At 38.1% G+C, this 20,814-nt stretch overlaps 2 protein-coding genes across 4 annotated transcripts; one reads left to right on the top strand and one right to left on the bottom strand.

Moving 5' to 3' along the window:
* Nucleotides 1-564: 564 nt before the first annotated feature.
* On the top strand, nt 565-16,838 carry LOC112561522 (nuclear speckle splicing regulatory protein 1-like). 3 transcript variants are annotated; one of them, XM_025234073.1, is made up of 11 exons: nt 565-729; nt 2,234-2,358; nt 7,840-7,945; nt 8,327-8,373; nt 10,314-10,342; nt 10,737-10,865; nt 11,131-11,397; nt 11,669-11,861; nt 12,439-12,995; nt 13,379-13,530; nt 13,774-16,838. In XM_025234073.1, the coding sequence occupies exons 6-11, from the start codon at nt 10,772-10,774 to the stop codon at nt 13,987-13,989; spliced, it is 1,479 nt and encodes a 492-aa protein (XP_025089858.1). In that variant the 5' UTR covers nt 565-729; nt 2,234-2,358; nt 7,840-7,945; nt 8,327-8,373; nt 10,314-10,342; nt 10,737-10,771; the 3' UTR covers nt 13,990-16,838. The 3 variants fall into 3 exon arrangements, with proteins under 3 accessions (XP_025089858.1, XP_025089856.1, XP_025089857.1); XM_025234071.1 differs by having other exon boundaries at nt 12,406-12,995; XM_025234072.1 differs by lacking the exons at nt 565-729; nt 2,234-2,358 and adding an exon at nt 6,226-6,968 and having other exon boundaries at nt 12,406-12,995.
* Nucleotides 16,210-20,810, bottom strand: LOC112561525 (vacuolar protein sorting-associated protein 29). The gene is made up of 4 exons (XM_025234079.1): nt 20,704-20,810; nt 19,988-20,179; nt 18,414-18,649; nt 16,210-17,975 (listed from the first exon to the last, which is right to left on the bottom strand). The coding sequence occupies exons 1-4, from the start codon at nt 20,704-20,706 to the stop codon at nt 17,858-17,860; spliced, it is 549 nt and encodes a 182-aa protein (XP_025089864.1). The 5' UTR covers nt 20,707-20,810; the 3' UTR covers nt 16,210-17,857.
* Between the last annotated feature and the right edge of the window lie 4 nt (nt 20,811-20,814).

The raw sequence follows: 20,814 nt of genomic DNA, 5'->3' as shown, positions 1-20,814 counted from the left end.
GGAATGATGAGAAAATTGTAACGTTTTACGACATGAGAGCTCACACCCTAAAAATATCTTACAAGAACTCGTGCAAAACTTACATTCACAATGTGTACATCCACGTCTTTGATTCTCTTTTTGCTCATTTTTCTCTCTCTCACACACGTACAGACAGAAATATTTAAAGGGAAACAACTCCTTTTAAACAATACTATCGATAATGTACCTTGAACCAATTCCTTTTGTACCATATTCATGTTTGTTGTTAACTTACAATATTCCAACTGTAAATGGAAACATAATATACTAGAATAAAAAAAAAACATAATTAATAAGCCGAAACTTTGCTTAACGCGCTGCAATTGCCCTCCTCCAAAGCTTCTTGTGAAACGACGAATGCCACCATGAAAACTGTTAGGCTATTGTAGTAGTTTGAGTAACAGTTTTTATTTAACATTTTTAAGAAACATATTTAAAACCTCTGTAAAACAACAACGAACGCAATGCAAGTGTTGTAGCACGGCGCGTACTTGAGTCTCGCTCTGAGTCCGTGCTCTGAGCTATCGCGCACACCGCTCGCTCACGTCGCGCGACTGTCGCCGAGGGAACGAGGCCTATGCCATCATGGAGGCTCCTGACGTCTGCTAGGGCACTTTCACTCAGACGATTGTACTAGCAGCTTCAAAGAGTGTGTGTAGCTGAATGAGGACGGTCAATAATTGAGCCAGGCTTTCCAAACAAACTTCTGTGAGTTTATTTTGCCTTTTGTAATACTTTAAACCAAAGTCACGAAAGTTAGGAAAGTTCACCAAAGTTACGAGCACTTTTACAATCTGCTTCCAAGGCAAGGCATACGATACAATTAAATTAACGCGTAATTTATAGTGGCTACTAATCTCCAGTATGGTGAGCTATGTGGTAAAAAGTTCCACTAGTTCAGTTCTTTTAGTTGTTGTTAACTTAGTAATGCAATCAACATGTAAATAATTATATAGTGTATCGACGTACAACAATATATAATTAAGGAAGTTCTACTTAATGAATTAAAGCGTGGGAATTTTTCAAAATTGATTTCAAAGACAGTAGTTTCATAGTTTATTTCTGAACTTGTACAAAATACATATTTCACAAAATTAAAAAACTGAAAATCGCCACACCATTCCCCCCACCCCACCAAAAAAAACAAACAAAAAACCAACCGAATAAAATTCAGATCTCTCTCAAATAGCATGTTCTCGTGTTATTATCTAGCTCTGGCCTTTTTCTGATGAAAATAAATGTCAAGTTACAGAGCAGTCTTCTTGTTATATCATTAAGCAGCTATTTAATTCAGTAAAACACTTATTTTAAATATCTGGATGAAATGTAAGAACACTTCATTTAATGGTTTCGCCACATTTTTCTGTTTTTTTGTTTTTTTTTACTTTATATCAAAATTGAGTACTTTCACCAACCTATTGCTGAGTTTTTAACATTACAGGAATGCCAAAAAACAAGAACAACATGCTCACAATTATAAAGAGTTCTACCCATGATAGCATTTGTGGGCAAAAGGCTGACGAATAAAAATTAAAGACTGTTAAAAACATATTGCAAAAACATTTTTCTGGAAGTAGCATTATCTTATCACCAATGAGCATTCTTGTAATGGCAGGTAAGAATGATATTTCCTCCGTGGTGAAAGTACATGGCGATTGCTGTACTAGGAAGAGAGGTACGAGATAGCCCTGTGACCTATGGTTGTTGGGAAGTGAGACATACGTGTTAGAGGCCTCCTGTTGAAGTTTTTGTGAGGTCCCAGACCATCTCCTCCCCTTTGGTGCTTTACTTTCAAAGAATCTGGTACCCATTTGACAACTGGGTCAGCTAGGGTAGTGATTTGGGTTAACTACGGGACACATGTCACATAGATATTGATCTGGGTTAACTAAGGGACACATGTCAGGCTGGTGTGTGCATCTTTCCAATGTCATTGCTTTAATCACTAGAATATCTGCTTTGTCACTGTACTAACTGCTTATTGCTATTTCAGTCAAAAAATATATATATAACAACATTTTAATTCACAGGAGATGTAATGACTTGAAGAGTTCTGAATAAAAAGCAAGTATCAAAAAGCAATCTTTGACTACAGCAAATCGATTCACCCAGTCTATGAGGCATGCTGTTATTGTAACTAATGACCATTGTAAATACACGTTAAAAATAAACTGTATTCACTATAGAAATGCAATGTTGTCCATTTGTGAAGGTCCTGCTAATAGCAATGACCAGCCTTTGCCCAGGTACAGTCTTCCAGTCATCTGGACTTAACCACCACTCCACCCCTTGCCCACCAAGTGCCACACCTGCTGACATAGACAAACAACTTAGTCGGTAAGCTAAAAGTGATTTCATTCTTTCATAATCTGTTTGTAACACTTAGGTAATGACAATGACCAACTTTAAGTCTTTAATAGTGCCCAGTGGGCAATTTAAACATGGGAAGGTGCTCAATTACTATACATGAATAGTTACACAATAAGTAGATAATTTCTGTATTTTATTATTTTAGGCAGCTTTGTCTTTTTGTCCCATCATGGTTTATTTTAATAGTATCATTATAGACATGATTAGTAGACAGTATGTTTTGATATAGGCAGTGTATTTTTTAAAAATTTAGATAGCAAGAAAAGAAAAAGCATGAGTAGGAAAACATTAGAAATAATATGTTAAACACAAATCAAATTCATTTTCACACAAGAACCAGTTATTATTAATTTATATGTTTACATAAAATCTTTTCATTTCTTATTGAAAAAGTTATATACAGTATAAAATTTATCTAACATGTATAACACAAACTAATAAAATAATTACCATGAAATAATTGATGAAATTGGATGATTTGTATTATGCAGCATTTTTTCTAGAAGACCAATCTTGGAAAAATTTTACAGTTTTTTTATGTGTGCTTTTTATGCTTATAAAAACCAATAATGGGATTAGAGGCTAGCTTTACAGGCTGTGGCTTGTTTCTAGCTTTCCTTTTCAGTGGTCTTGTTTCTAGCTTTCCTTTTCTGTGGTCTTGTTGTTATCAGCTTTATATTGACAGATCCAATAGAATTTTGTTTGAAATTGGCAACATGCCTGCATTTAAAGGATAATGCATGCATTTAATGATAATTTAATATTATCAGAGTTCTTTCATCTAGGAACCATTTACTTTTGCTTATCAGCTATAAAAAAAACGCCTCAGAAAAAAAGGACAGCAGAGCAAAAATAAAGTAAATGATATGAGAATGATTTAAAATAAACTAATTACTTTTAAAGTCAGTACTGGAAAGTTCAAGTAGTAGCAAAGTGTAAATAAGGTAACTAAAGATAGATATGGGAACTCATGGGAGCCCATGATCCAAACACTCTCCTTGCTCTTTGTGTGTGTGTGTAACTCTCTTTTACCCAACCCCACCCACCTCATCCACCCCAGTACAGACAATTTCTCTTGTCACCTACCTTAACTTACCATTTCACTCGACTCTCACTCCAGCCTACCCCTGTCCCACACAGTGGGCTGTAATCATGCATACAATGAGGGCAGAACACTGCCTGCAATGAGCAAGGAGCTGGCAATATCAGAAGCTTATTTTGAATGATTTGACTGCTGTGGCAGCTCTTTTTCATGACACCATTTTGCTCTGCTGCTATAACCAGTCGGTCTCGAGCAGTTAAATGTAAAACTGTGTCACTGTAAAACCTTTCAATGAGTATTTGGAGCATTTGCCCACATTCAAGATTTTATTATACATTGCCTCCGCATAATTAAGCGAAAACTTGAAATCCTTCTTGGTTCGCTGTCAGCCTGCTGGCTAAGGAATCAGTTTACAGAAGATTGCAGCCATACAGCTGCATTAAAAATAGCGTCCCTATTCCCTCTTTAAGTTTTGTTCATTTCAATTCGACCTTTGGAAAGGTAAGTATTTTCAGTGTATGGGCTTTACACGTCAGGCACTCGAACTGAACTGGGTGTAGTTTCGTCTTTCAGAAGGGTGAAAACCATATCTGTTGTCGACGGCAAAGCTGGAAAAGGACTAATGTTTACCACAATGGTAAACGTCACCAGACAATTGTATCCATCTCAAGACCCATGAAAAAAATTTTTCCCAGTGCAATTCTAGTCAGACTGGCCTAGATCACTTCAAGCGTTTTATCGCCGTCACATAGCCCTTGTTCACTGTCAAGATAGACGTTGATATGTATATGTAGGAATTAGAACGTGTGACCCTGTGTGCAGGATCGCTGTCTTTTACTTGAATTACCATAATAATTAAAAAAAAAAAAAAAACGAACGAAACGACGATCTCTTTAGATGTCGTCTGTATAGATGACACTGAAGATATATGCGATTTTCACAGTAGTGCCAAACCCTAAGGACTGTTTACAGAGACGTTTTGACGTAGGCCATAGAGAGCCTCACATTTACGGATCGCTGAATGTTGGATCAGAAGCAAACGTTGCATATCGATTTTTAGATATTTACTTATGGGAATTTATTTATAGGATTACTTAACTTCCTCCCTCTCCTTTGCACACACTCACACTCAAACGCGTGACAGTGTATCACAGAGCTACAATCGTAATTATTTTTGAGATTCCAAGCACTAAATGTGCTGTTCGAGGCTGCCCTGCATGCAAAAGTCGACACAAAGGTTTGTCAATTTTCCGCATACGAGGACCAGACAATCAAGACTGGAAAAAAAGCTCTTGTGAGAGCTGTAAACCGGTGGGATTCTAGCTTCTATAAAGGACCACAGGCAGACATCTCTCTCGCGGTGGTGACGATGGCGACAGGAATTAGAGTAGGTTTGTGATGAATTCCATTAATGTTAATACATTAAATCCTTTCCCTTCAGAAACTCTTGCTTATAAAATATTTTGCACGATATCGAAGCGCCTATAATCTTCACGAGATGACGAGCGGGAAAGCAAACAGACGACACATATAAACATAAGCAGCTTCACACTACTTTTCCTCGACGGGTGAATAGCGACTACATCATTGATAGGAATTCCCAGTTGAACAGTCCCTTTGTCTCTCTTCTTTCTCTCTCACGCACACACTGATCAGTCCTCGTCCATTTCTTATTTTTGTTTTAATCTACGCGTCATAAGTAACTAGTAGAATGGTAGCAAGGGTGACGCTGTGGATTTGGATTATATTGGGTACGCATTTTGTGTTGTCAATGTGTCAGTTGTGAAGTGGCAGGGTGAGGCTGGAGCGTTTAGAAGAATGTGATGCGTTTCATTGCTCTGAAGGAGAAAGGCGCGCTCCTCCGAGAGCCGCGTGATCTTGACAGAGCGAGGAGCCCACTCACAGGAAGTGACGTAAAGAGTAGTAACGTAACGTCATGCTGAGGGTCTATGACGACATCTTCACTCGCTGGTCATCCTGACGTACATCAAAGCCTCTTCCGCTTCCTCAAGTGTCATTCATTGCTTGATCGGGTATATGGTGCACCCCGAAATGCCTAGGATTTTCGTTTCTTGTGTGTGTATGTGTGAAGCACTATCTAAAAGCACCTGAACAGGATTTCAGCACTGCACGTGCAAGTTTCTGTCCACTGCATGTCTTAGGCCTGCAGGTCAGGCATACAAGATTCTCATTAAGACAATCTATTCTCGCCGGTAAGATCGTCAGCGGGGTATCGATCACGCCAGCTGTGGCTCTTGCTGACAGAGCGACAAAATTTCTCCTGTCGCCGGCCTTCTGTCTGTGGTCGCCCGATTAAAGGCCTAGCTCTTACCAAGTATACGCCGCTTGGCACTAAAACAGCTTGTAACGCTATGGCTCCCTCCCAAAACGGTCCTCCCGGAAAATCAGGTTAATGAAATTGTCAGTTTTTCCCTGATCGTTTTTCTGGAAGAGTATAGCAGGTTATTGCGTTTTGTTATTTCCTCCTCGTCATTCGTTTACACACGTGACAAAGATTTGCCATTGTCATCCACTCTCACTCTTAGTCGCTTACTTTATTGTCTCTCACCTTTGATTCCTTCTTTCTCTCTCACTCTCTTTCTCACTCTTTGGTGCAGTGGCTAAAGTGTTTGTCACTTCTACTATCGGAATCGGGTGTATTGGGTTCCAGTCTCGGCTCCATCTTATCGTTCTGTGGATGTAGCACCTGCGTACTGTCTGCCATTTCTCTTACTTTCTCTCCGCTTCACTGTCTTCTTTATTTTCACAAGTCGCTGAAATGGTAGGTGGAACCAGGAACAACTGCGTTATTTTGAGGAGGAGAGCTGACAGCCTGTTGTGTCTAAGCCCCCTACTAGACAGATGGGTGGCGATTGGAACAGCGAGTTACACTGCATATTGATCATCATTCACTTCTGGCGTCAGTGGACTGGGCAGAGAGAATCATGAATCATGAAACGAGTCCGGTCATTGTGAAATAATCGCTTCTACCTAGTTACCGGAAGTTGTAGAAATAATTTTCTACCATAGAGTGAGGATCGCATCAAGTGACGCCCAGAATTTAACGTGTGCGTGCGTGCGCGCATCCAGTGTTGTGTAGGTGCGCCAGTGACAGCAGGATGCCGATTCTTCAGGTACCGTTTCCTCCCGGAGTTCGTTCTGCAACGGGGAATTGCGGATGATTGGAGAGCGCGCCCTGGACTGTTGTGATCTGCTTAATCGACGGAGCAGTTAACGGCTGCCGCAGTTTGCTTAAATTGTTGTTTACTGCTTTACAAAGACGTTGACGAAGCAACAACTGTGTTGATGGTATGGCAGCACAAATAGAGCGATGACGACAAACTGGCGCGGAAGAGAAATTGGCCGCTTGTTTGTCCCCCAAATTACTTTCAGAAGCACGTGACTGAAGTCAGTTGTCAAGACAACGGCAACAGCATCTATAATCAGCCTGGCTTGGGTAGTCTCTGGGGGTGTTAAAGGGATTGAGAACGAGCTGGATGTGAGAACCGATGGCGGGAAAGACACACGTTAGCAGGTGGGTAAAAGGCTAGACTGAGGCAAATTCTGTAAGGTTTATTCTTTATTCTCATGGGCGATTAAACCAAATAAAATACAAAAAATAATAAGACATACATTTAGATAAAAATATGAGTGCGTTTGCATCAAAGAGAACAGAATTGGTTCTGGTATGCAGGTGCACCTGTAACACTGAGATTAACTTCATGGTCTTCACATTGTCTTAAGTCTATTTCTGTATCCGGTATTTGATATATAATAAAAAAACAGACTGAACGGTAAATCTAAACTAGTGATCAAGAGAACTTCTCTGCCGTTTCCATACGGTCATGCTTTTAGTGCTCGCTGCTTGGCAATACCTTATGGAGTGGCTCTTGACTCGTGTTTACTCTTTGGTGATATGTCTTTCTGCAGGTTTTCTAAGTGTCATTACTCCATCTTGCCCATGTACCGTGTATGCGTACGTATGCCTGCGTCGTAGTATTAGTCAATCGGTCTCAATCGGCGTTCAGCAGCATCAGACTTGAACGACCGAGTGTTCAGTCAGGGAATGCTAATAAGAAGACTGCGGGTTTCAGATCCTTCTCCAATGTAGCCCCGCTTTTGTGGAACTCGCTTCCCCTCTCGACCAAGGAGTCTGATAGTATTGGATCTTTCAAGAAACATCTGAAGACTCACTTGTTTAAACTTTTTTGAAGTTTTCATTTGACCTGCAGTTTGGTGGCTGCTGGGATTACCGCGCATTGAGCGCATCTTTGTGATGCGGATACTAGCGCGCTACAAAACTACATCATCATCATCATCATCTGTTTGAATGTTGATATGCATGCCAGTATCATATAATTATTAATTTCCAGCAAAATTAAACGTTATAGGTCTTTGTGTTGTAGGAAACCATTCAATGGGAGGGATTGGCCCAGGGATAGCCCTGTAGCCCGTGTATACGATGTCGGAAACTCCAGCACTAAGTTAGTTCTTCTCAACAGACGCCTCAAGGTGAGTTAAAAAAAAAAACCAACAACCAAGAAACAAAAACAATGAACAGTTTATTTTCATGTGGTCTGAGTATGTGTGTATGCTCTCTCTAGACGACTAACAATTGTCGCGTTACGCTGTTCATTTCATCTCATTGCTCTTCACTTCCATGCAGTTTTCATGCATTTAGCCTAACTTCCTTCATCCTCCTATAAGCCTCTGAAGTTTCTTCACTTTCTCAATAATTCCTCCTCTAGGTCACTAGCCCTCTGTCACTTTCTGCCCCGTTTATTGAAGTCCAGTGTCATTTCTTTTAGACGGGAATGAAGAAACATAGCACGGAAGTGTATTTTGGTTGGCTTTCTAGCCTTATCCATGTAAACACCTCTTGTTTATTTCCAGAAGCACTCGCGCCTGAGAGGATTAACAGACTTCAATGGGGACATTCTGTGAGTATTCGGTTCATCGCTTTTTAAAAAAAAATTTATGGCGCAATACCAGTCGCGCAAATGCAGGTCTTAATAGAACCCTTTCCCGCGACCGGACAACGGAAATGAGAGCTGTCTGGAAAAGCCATTAATCGGACGTGTGCTTTGAAGCTGGGGGCAGGCTTGAGGCCTTGATAAATGGGACAGAGGTATTGTGGAGCGCAAACATACATCACTGTCATTCTGTAGACGCACACAGACGTGAGAGATGCAACAAGCATTTTCCATTCCGCGCTCTCCGTTACAAGGAAAATAGATCACGTGGTACAGGAGTATTGCCCGATCCTGGCATTGCGGCCAGTGAAACCAGTGCATTTATAGGAATTATAATATAAACGCACTAGTTTATTTTGTTATTAACTCTCTCGATCTCTGTAAATCTATGCACAAACGTAAGTCGTAGTGCAAGAGTAATCACCACCAGTAAAATACGTGCAGCTTTGGAAATTACTTAAATATAGATGAAAAAAAACCCTTAAGTTTCCTTTTTTTTCATTAACCCTCTTTACTCCCATGTGTGCAGTAGTAGTATTTTTGTATAGCTACAAAGAAGAGAGGGTGAGAGAAGATGTGAGATGGGTGTAGCGGAGGACAAATGTAAGTTTGACTTGTAGCGAATCGGGGTCGACGTTTGTCTCCTGCACTGTCAACCTGTGAACCGCACGTGCAGCCGTGACTGGACTATACAATGAATTAGTAAAGATTGTATAAAGTGCCTCACACGTCACGCATGTGCTGCATGATGCCAGGACTGACAATGAACATAGGCGGTAATGTCAAGATACAAGATTCTGTATTCTTTTCACCACCTTGCAGGGGTATTTAAAATGCAATAAAATTTACACAAACAGAACCATTCCAGGGACTGACAACAATGAATAGATAATGTTACGGACGGACAAAGACATACATTGCTGTTCATAGCTGCGTCTCCAGTAAACGCACACGCATGCGTTATATCTCCCCATACCCCACAACTTAATCTTGTATCACTCCCTATTACTGTTTTTTTTTTTTTTTTTGCAATGGCTACCCATCCGTTGTTGCATCCAGTTCAGAATGTGCTGTTTTAATTTCCTTTCTGGTTTCTATCCTATTTCTCTGAACTGCTCTCCCTCTACTTCTATACGCACTTCGTCGGATATGACCGTATCATCTATTCCTGTCATCATAACAACATATGGTCACATATGATTTTTAGTTACGTGCAGCAAAACAATGGAACTCTCTCCTCTTCCATAGCGCCACCTGCCCACCATTGAGTCCTTTAAATGTGCACTAAAAAAAACCCACCTCTTCCTTGAGTTGTATACTCCTAACAGCAGTTCACACAATGCTAGGCTGTCTTCAACTCACTTCTCTCCCCCCCCCACCACACAACCACTTTATTAATTTTTTTATTGGCTTTTTTTATTTTTTATTCCCTGCTCGTCTTCCTCTGCCGAATCACGATACCCTAAGTTCTTAATTGTTACCCGATTGCTCTTTGCGTTTCCTGTATTAGTCATCTTTTATTAATCATCAGTTCTGTTGTGTATCCTTCCGTCCTTCATATGTTGTCCATCTCTCATTCTTGTCTTAAGCACTATAGGAGCATGTTTCTTACGAGCGTGAGCATGCGCTGCATAAATTTAGCGATTTTTGTTTTTTATTACTATTATGTCAAACGTTTAATTTTAAGTCGGTCCACTGTGCTAAAGAAAATAATAAAATTTTACATGCAAATATAACTGTAGCAATATCCTCTGAATACTTTGTAGCAAATTTGAACTTGATTTCATGTTCGACTTGATGTTAACCCTTTAAATTAATATCCCTTTTTGTTTTCCCACACTGAATGGTCGATCTTATTTTCTAAGACATCATAAATTAAAAAGTAATTTTATTTATTTATTTTGCAGTGCTCCGTCACCAGCTAGACACATTTCAGGTAAGAAATGAGAGTAAGACTATAAAAGTTTATCCCTTTTTGTATGTTTTTGCAGATTCTCTAGCATGGTATAAAATTTGATACGCTTCATAACTGAACGCCCAGTCTGTCAAGGAACTGCATGTACACTGGAAAAGTACTAATCAGTACCACCAATACTATTCACAGTATAAACCAACCAGCACAATTATTGGCCACTAGATCTAGTGTTATTCCAAAGCAAGCATAGCCGTTCATTGGAATACTGAATCCTTCTTCTGTTAATAATATGCACGTTTAATAGTGATCATGATCAGCAGATCTTTGATATGAAAGTGCAACTGCTGAAGTGAAAACTTGATATAAATTTGGCACAGTAGCTGCAACATTTGAGTTTACGGGTGTGTATTGACAGAAGAACCAGCAGTCAACAAGCAAGCATCATGAAACATGCTGCAACTCAAGTTCAGAGAGATTCCATCCTCAAATTTCCTTGGATCTCTCCTGGAAGAATTCCACCCAACGCCACCATCAACCTTTGATAGTGAGTGTCAGCATTCTTGCCTGAGTTCTTAACAGCGCTTGTGTAATTTTATACCTGTGATTTTTTTTTCCAATGATTTAAAAAATAAGGGTGTACACGCATATTACTGTTGTCATTTTCTTTGGGGTGGTTTACGGGATAGGCGCAACATAAATAGATTATATATTATTATGACTATTATTACCATTGTTGTTGTATTTGGTGATATGATATTATGGTGTTAACAATTGTAATTAAACCGAGCTACTAATGATCTCGTGCACAGATGGTAGCCATGTGAACCAAAACAGACACATATCCTGCCGTGTACCACGAGACCAACCAGTGGATGAGTTGTATCGCCGCCGTCCCTACACCAGTGCATCCATGTACGGTGACCTTGGGTGTCTATGGCCTGTGCTAGCCGACCCTGATCTTTCATTTGGAGAACGACGCTACTTGTACAGCGTTGCGTGCATCTATAATGTGAATCCAATGAAACAAACCAAGCAAGAACAATACTATCAACTCCTGTACAAAGAACTCATGAAAGGTATAGTGCAGAGTAGCAGAAAACCTTCAAATAAGAACAGATAGTGGCATGGTCATCAGACTCGGACTAAGAGATATTGCTGATGAACCATTTGTGTATATTGCCTATTTATGAGGTACTATACATTCTTGATGTTACTAAACTTAAAATTAATTAGAAGCAAAATGAAAAACTTTGAAGATTTGCTTTCTGTATGTGAAATATCTTGTCAGGTAGGTGGTATTCCTATTCTTTGCTGGTCTGCTATTGCCATTGCTGCTTGTCACATTAGGTTACTACCCATCAGAGGTGCACCAACGATATCTGCACTACTTGACTAGTCCTCGCAAGACACAGTTTGGAAAGCTCGATCCAGAGAAGCGTGCCAAATCTGCTCCACCACCACCTACCCTACATGCTCAACATGGGCAAACAACTCCAACAAGAGTTACCTCTGGCAGAACCACTTCCAGAATGAGTAAACGGTGAGAGTAAAAAAAAAATAGTATAATTTCTGTGAACTAAATGGCTTAATTATTGTCAAATGGAGTAGTCATTGCCAACTAAATGACTATAGGACATACAACAGCAGGAATGATGTAAATTATACAGATGCTGCAACTAAGTTTTCTTCTACTTTAATAGAAAAAAAATGGTTATAATTTCTGCTTACATTACTATCAGAACACATGCACTGAATGACCTAATTACATGTACTTTGTCCCATCTGTGAAATATTTACCAAAAATAACTTATGAAATGACTACTATTTTCAGTTATTTCTCCTGCTGTGTTACGACTGCTATCATTTTTTTGTAACCTCTAGTAGTTTTATATCTTATTTACATATTTTCGTGTCTTTTGCTTCTGATCTCCACAAACCTAGCTTATAAGGCTGATAGTTTTCAACGCTATTGCATTACATGTATATGTAACAGAGACCTATACACCACGATATTTCATATGACAGATGTGGTGTAACAGCCGCATGCAATTAAAATTTGCTATAATTAGGACGATATGTCACAGATCACATGCCAATGCTAAGAGTGTGACTTCCAGCTCCTCTGGCAGACCATCCAGTATCTCAAGTCACCCCTCCACTTCCAGCAACAAACGAAGTAAATCTGCTTCAAGTCGCAGCCAGTCTGCTTCAACTGTGAAATCTGGTTCCAGCCAGCAACACACTGCCAATGAAGTTAAGCATAAAGAATCAAATAACAGAGATGTAGTTCAAGCTAACCACAAGAAAATCTCACATGTGGGTGATGATCAAGGAAAATTGACAAGAAATGAAGAGCAAGATCACAGAAACAAAGATGGAAATGCTGAAAATGACCAGCACAAACCTCAGTCAAACACTGGTTCACCTCCAAAAAGAGAAGAATTATATGAAGATGAAAGCAATGAGAATAGTCCCAGAGTAATCACAGTCGTCTCAGAAAACATTAAACCCAGCACAGCCACTCACACGAACAGAGATGATCTTGACAAGAGAGAGGGTGACAGGCGCAGAGAGAGTGGTTCATTCTCCAGCACAGGCAGTAGATCAATTCACCATGACCAACAGAGTCATTCTCCTTCATTTTTTCAAGATGGCAAAAAGACCTCTGACAAAGGTATTCTTCATTTTATATTCATTCTTTATTCCATCATTTTATATTTTTTAATACTATTCCTTTTTAGTTTTATGGAATGTCAGCTTGTGTCTTGTCAATAATTGTAGCACACTAGGTCCAAATCACAACCATAGTTGTCATGCTACCTATGGTCAATCCACATTAGTGCAACAGAGGTCAGTATTATGCAGTAAATAGCCTGAGTCAAAAGCAAGTGTCTTTGTAGTACATATGTATGATTGTATCTACAAAGCAAGAGAATTTCTGGATTTACAAAGTGCACTACTTTGGATATGAAGTCTAACATATCTGTGCATGACATTCTTAAATCATAAGTGGAATGCTGTGCTATTGTGCATGATAGATTGTTACACTATTTTTAGAGCATGAAGCCTTGCATAATCGAGAAAGCACAGATGAAGAAGTGATAACTACAATACACAGAACACAAAGCTATGAGCAAGAGAGACAAAGCAACACCCACACTGAGGAGAAACGAAGTACACACTCAAGGCCAGACTCAGGAGTCAGTCAGGTAGTAGTGTTTATCTCTTGATACCATCAGTGTCACTGTATAAATATTTTTATACTTAACGAGTATACTTTCATTTTGTCTAGTTTTTTTATTTGCATGTTTAATTTTGCCTAGATCTTAATTGTATGAAAGGCAACTTCAAGCTGATTTTTTTTTTATTCATAAAAGAGTAACACTTTACAAGTTTGAATGATTAACCTACAGTACATAACTTGACAAGATTTGATTCATGACACATGGCAGGGTAAGGAGTACGTGGCACCAAACAGACTTGCCAAAAACACTTCACAAGGCAGCTCTTTGAAAGAGAATAATCAACCACTGAATGAAAGTCAAGCTCAAGATGAGTATCCCTTGGTTACAGTAAACCAGACAGATCAGGGTGCAGATTCTGATGATGCCTTGCCAGAGTTCTCAACACAAGAACGAAATCATGATGTAGACAAAATAGAATACTGAACCATAGGCTTTTGAAAGAGAATGAGCTGCCAGCTTTTTACCTTTCATTTTTATTGCCTTATATTTCTTCTAGGTTTTTATTTTATTTCTTAAGCAAAAATCACAAATAATAATTCGTAGCTATTATTTTTACAATTAAGATATACTAAGTGACCTTGAAAAACTTTTGCTTTAATGTTTTGCTTTGTTTCTTTATCACAAGCAGTATTAAGATAAATTCTAGACTAGTCAAATTGTTTCTAGAACCAACTGAGAGTAGAACTCCCTTTCTTGTGTGCATCTTGGTTCAAGGAGGATTCTGTTTAAAATGGGGCATTTGGATTGGGTAGGGTAATGTTTAAAATGGGGTATTTGGAAGAACTTCCCAATTCACTGTCAATGTAAGAAGCTAGATAAAGTATGCTGAAAGTTGAATGCACTGGACAAAGCTACAGTCTTCAACCTAACTTTTCGCAAGAATTTATTATCATTTCTCTTTACCCTATAACCCATATTCCACTCAAGCCAATCCTTTTATCTCCCCTTGCAGCCTGATCTGCTTATGCTCATTTTTTTCATCTTATTCCCTTTTTTCTCCTTTGATTACATAATTACGTTTAGTCACAAGTTCGATAATAATATAGTTAACTTATATAGTAGTTATTTATATAGTATGCTACTGTGAAAAGATATATATATCAACTGAGTTTGGAGGATGAGGTGGTGCATGCTTGTAAGACCTGAGTTGTCGAAACTTACTTTATCCATTATCCTAGAGAGAAAAGGCAAGCTGGAGACTGGATGGACTTAACAATATTCATGATGAAATTACATTTAGAGATTTTAAAACAGGTGCTGACATCCAGTCTATATATGATCAAACGTCGGTGATTTTGTGGATGACATAGTCACCAAAAACTGGCAACAGCTGTGGAGCAAGATAGGTAGTGGACAGTGATGTTTCCTTGATATATTCAGCCAGAAATTGCATTGAACTAGGGGGTAGCCAGAAAAAAAGATGTATGATTTCAATAAAATTGTGTGGCAATGATAGAGCAGTGAAAGAAAGATGCATCTTTAGTAAGTGATGAGCTGTAGATTATTGAAGAAGTAGCGCCACCACATTTGCGGCCCTATGGTCCAGTGAGGGAGAATAGGAACAAGAAGAAACGCCACCACACGTAGAGCAGGGGAAAAGTCTGATGTTAAGTCGGCATATGCTTCGTCACCTTGTAATTGCTGCATCATTCAGGTACAATGAAGACATATATGTTGCAGTCGTGAACAAACTCCATAAATTCAGTATACTTCAGTGAACCTGGTGTGCTGATGAGACAGACTGAGACTATAGGCCCAATACCAAGATGAGTGTTTATTTCGCAGACTTCTATGATACTTCTCAGAGTATAGAAATCTGTCGTTTATTTGTTGTGTATGTGTGCATGTGTTTTGGAGTTGGAGTGAGGGGAACATGGTGGTCTGCAGTCTAAGAGGATGATGTTTTTATTGTCATAATTGATTCAGAGGAGTAACTACCAAATTGTAGCTCTCTAAAGGTTTTTAAATATAGCAAGTTATAATAATTTCAGACTTCAGAATGCAAGTTCTTTCAAGTCATGTGAAAGGTTGGTTTGATTAGTCCTTACTACTCCTTGAGGAGCGTAGGACCGCAACAGCTCTCCTGTGAACCCGGTTTTGGGCAGCCCCCCTCAGTTGGGCCCATGTGATTCTGGCATCCTTTGCCTTGCTCTCTGCTGTTCTTTTCCACGTGAAAGGAATACAACACAAATCTTTATAATCATATCTATTAAATGAAAGATTTCAACTACTATTGCCAAAATTGATACAATTTTCTGCAGATTATTTCAAAATAGTTAAAACGTATCTATTATGCATATATATTTTCCATTTACACTAAGCCAGTAATAAATTTGTGCAGAAAATACTGATATTTGTAGCATATTGCTTCCTGTCAATCTGCCTCTCTGTGTAAGGGTGAAGTTGTGGTGGTAGTGGTTGTGGTCGTGGTAATACGAAAATATAAACGTTTTTCTTCAGTGCTGTCTAATGAGAAAATTGTATGCAAGTTACAGATGTTGTTGGGTAAAAATTACCCAACCAGATAAGAGATAGGGGTGGGTGGGTGGAATCTTTTAGATGAATAATATGAAAGAAAAAATGCATTTAGGAGCACCCTCAATGACAAACAAAAGCACATAATGATACACACATACTCCTATATTTGACAATTTATCTACAATTTTTATTTGCGCCTATACAAATGGATAAATCTGTTTAAGAAAACACATGGCAACAAAAGTGCTTGATGCCAAAATTGCACCTTGCCATAGCAACATTTAATGAGAATAAAAAGATGGACACATTTACATAATAGCAGAATATTTACAAAATTCATTTCAGTCTGTTACAAAAAAGCAAATATAAAATTCTTCCTCTAAGGAATGATTTTAACTGTTTATGCATTAACTACATCTAGCATCGACTCTTGTGCTATCAGACTGACAAACTAAATGCCATTATATCAAAGAATGTCTATTCTTAAGAAACCTGACCAGATACTGTCCCTAAAGTAAAACTTGTCACCAGTAGTTAATGCCACAAATATGAAAATTCCTACACTAGGGTTAGGTCACTGCTAAAATAAAAAGAGAAATTATCTAGCATCTTAACTGTCATGTAACAGTGTTTTAGAAACATCTTCCATTTTGCCTGCTATTGTAGACTGTCTCAAGTGTTGCATTACATAAATTAATGCAAAGATCCTTAAACCACTCTGTACTGGATGATTATTGATTTCTTGAGATAATAAATGACAGTTTGAATGACAGATTTAAGAAAGTGAACGCACGTCACATACAATCAACAAATAAGGTCAAAGTCATCCCTAACCTTTTAAGTTGGGGGTGGGGAGGGGGAAATTGGCGATTTATGCTGAACCTTAACACCTATGTCACGGCAGAGCAGCCAGCCTTGTACACAGATGCCATGTAGAGAAAGAACATGATGCCTGAGACAAGATCTGAACCCAGGGCAGCCAAACTCACAATGCTGGTGACCCACACTGCCCAAAATTGTTGGGGAGTGAGGTGTTGGAGACCACGTTTCTCATGGCCAACCTGTGTAATGACCATATCCTCATCTCGCTGTATTAACTTTCCCAACTCTCTCTCGGGTTGACAGCTGAGTTAAATGGGGGAAATCTGCTGTACCACATGGTACTTAACTGGCATGCCTTTTAGTTTCAATACCAGTGTTCTAACCACTTGGCTATCCACCTACCCATATAACAGGTTGAGGGGGAGGAGGAAAGAACGTTAGGGGCATGGCTTTAAACTATGGGCTAAAATAAGCATAGTTTCAGGATAATGCAATCTTTAAATTTGCATACCAGCAATAACTTATTTAAAGCAAAGGAGGATGACAATTAACAGTTTATGTTGAAAATGTTCTGATATCGTGATCAAAGCACTTACAGAAATGTAACAGCAATGATGTAACAGCAACTACAGTTTAATAGGATAACAATATTTAAAAGTTTAAATATTAGTGGGGGATGCAAGAAGAGATGAATGACAAATAAAAAGAAACAGTATACAGCTGATCTATCAAGACACCTGAACCCTGCTGTTTCCAACAAAGGACAGATTACAATTGGACAACCCAGCCAGCTGCTTCATTTTTCACTTCTTCTCTTGACAATGTAAGTAAGAGAACTAACTAGAGAGAGAAAATGACTAAAATATTAATAAAACAAATTAAAGATCCATAGCAAGAAATGCAGAAATGAAAGTATGATGAAAACTAAAATAAGGGACAGATAAACAAGAAATACCATTCTGGAGAAGTTAGAAGAACACAGGAAAAAGATCTAAGATTTTCTGTATTCTATTCTTTCTACTTTGACCTCATCATTAAACAGCTTGTAGACGTAAGCCACCACTGTCGACTGTTGAATGTCAAGGATCACAAAGGATGGAATGATGGAACTGAGGAGAAAAAACCAAAATTGTGAAAAGCATTCACATAAGATACACTCACAGTAGACTTATCATTTTACATGATACATTCATATTAGATTAGTCATTCTACATGATACACTCACATGAGATTTGTCATTCTACATAATACACTCACATTAGATTTGTTATTCTCCAAGATTAAAAAACATGTAATACTTTTAAGATTTTGAGGCAAAATAAGTAATCCAGTCAATGAGTCATGGAAAATTTTTAATAAAGAATGAGAAACATATTTTAAACTAAAAAATCGGATAAATAGGAATTTCAGTGACTTCACTTTACTATCACCTATTTATTAAATACACTGCTAACTGTTAAAAATTACCTGAATTTAATGTTAAATTTCATCTTGAAAGCCATGTTAGTTTTGACACTGATCATATAACTGAAAAATATTTATCATGCCTGTCAAGAGCAGCGTAGGCTCCTGTTGCAGAACCAGGGTTGATGTAAAACTTTCCTTCATGTTCAAATGCCTGGAACTTGTGCGTGTGACCAGAAATGAGGATGTCAACATCTAGCTGCCGCTGAACCATTGCAAGGCTTTCCATGTCACCCCATGGCACCACCTGGTGACCATGGCATAAGCCGATCCGGAACTGGCCAACTGTCACAACTTTTTGTTCTGGATAGTTCATATTCTGTAAAATAAATTCATTTGTTAACATGAAGTAAAAGGAAGCTGTTACTAGGTATTACTAATCACTGAAAATTTGGTTGTACTGTACAATAGTTTAATTTATTTTAAATGATAAATGTCTAAGATGAAGTCTTTTCAGTTCTAAAGCATTTTAAACATCAGTAACTGTTTACAGTCAGTGCTGTCAAGCAGATAAGAATGAAAGTGAAAGATAAATTATATAATACACCTTCTATCCAACATACTATGTTACGTTTAAGTCATTTTTAATTTTTCGGAAGTCATGTCAATAATAATAATAATGATGATGATGATGATGATGCAGTTTATATAGTGTATTCCTCCATTGTATTGTAGACTCAATGTGCTTTACAAACATTTTCTGAATACCAAACACTGAAAGCACACATTCATCTGATACAAAATGGATATAACACACATACTGACTCTACACAGACCAAAACACAGCAAGAAACCGGATAGATACACAACAACAGACATAAAAGATGGAAAAATCTGCACATGACGAATGCCTGGGGTTCGGCATAGGAATGTATATTCAGTCACTCAATAGGTTATGAACATCTCAAAGCCTGCTGAAGGTGTATAGTGTCATGTGGCAATGCTTGATGACAACTTCTCCTTCTGCATCATCCATAATAATCTCCTACTGCATTTTTTTTTTTATCTAATTTTAAATTCTTTGCAGGATAACTGCAACATTTTGCTGAACTTCCACAAGGAAGAAATACACATTTAAAGAAATGCCAGGTTTACAGATAAATGATGAATTTAATGCAAATCGCCCTCAAGCCAAAAGTTGAACTGACACATACCCAAAAGACGAATCAATCACATAGCCATGTACTGTTTAAGCACATGGTGAAACTATTGTTTGTGCTGCTAATTTACCACATGATTTCATGATGTTCAGCTACCATCTTACTAAACAGGAATGCGCACAAAGCTTTTGGCAATGCATATTCTTAGAAGTAATCTGAAAATCTTTCATAAATACAATGTTCTTTTTCATCCCTTTTAAAAAAATCTGTCTAAATTTATTCTTTATTTTCGTGATTCAGTCATGTGCTGATTCAATGGCATTGGGACAATTTAGCCTGGTCTGTATTGATTTGGTTGACGTGGGTTAGTCCAACTCTGGGATGAGGTTGATCTGGTTAGGTTGATGTGGTTTTGATTTGAAGTGATTGGCCTCACTCAAGAGAACAGGATGTAAAACCTTAATTTGTTGACCATGATCTTTATGTTAAACTGATGAAAAATAAGACAGAAAAACTATTCCTTAAACACAAGTATTGTAAAAAAGATGATTCCATACCTCATCAAAGTCCCCACGTACAACATGCACATCACTGGCCAACGTCTTTAAGTAATCAAAAGACTCTTTGGTGCAAAGATTTCCAGTACACAAAATGTGCTGTATTTTTCCGGGCACCAGCAGCTTCTTAAATCGCGCTGGTAATGAATTGCACCGATGTGGGATGTGAAGATCTCCAAGAAGAAGAACCAGCTGTACAGTAGAAAATTTAAATACTGTTGATTGAAACTGCCACACTGCACATGCATTTGGGTAGCTTTATTTATTGGCCGAAAAATATCTTTGACTGATTGAAAAATCACTTTCGGATAGCAAGTATGTACCAAACATATTTAAAAAAACAAACTAAATTTCCTTTTCTGAAAAGACTAAACTACCTCAAACACACACGTGTGTGTATATAGAATTGTTCCCAATTATGTAGGCATTTGCTGCTTTCTTACACAGCTACTACTGACAAAGCAACATGTAAAAATTTATTAATTTGATTATAAGAATATAATCGTTCTCTCTCCTTCCACTTCTTTTTTTTAAACATGCAATAGACTTGGTAGGGCTGATAATACCCATGTCTAATGTTGAGATTGACACACCCACCGAAACTGGTCATTAACTCTTTTAAAAGGCATTCTTTATAAAATAATAATATATCGGCACTTATTTTTTCTTACAGTTACTAATTTAAGTTTTTTCTTTACATAAAATTAAACCGTTACCATTTTAACGCTTATGCTTTGAACACAGGACTCATATGACTTCACATACGAAACGGAAGCAGACAGGTTCGGAACTGAGTGGATGTTATCTAGGCCAAGAGTGATTCTCTA

This window comes from Pomacea canaliculata, linkage group LG4 (genome assembly GCF_003073045.1).
Source record: "Pomacea canaliculata isolate SZHN2017 linkage group LG4, ASM307304v1, whole genome shotgun sequence".
In the NCBI taxonomy this organism is placed as follows: Eukaryota; Metazoa; Mollusca; class Gastropoda; order Architaenioglossa; family Ampullariidae; genus Pomacea; species Pomacea canaliculata.
The sequence above is the reverse complement of the archived record's forward strand: the minus strand, read 5'-3'. Positions and strand labels throughout refer to the sequence as shown.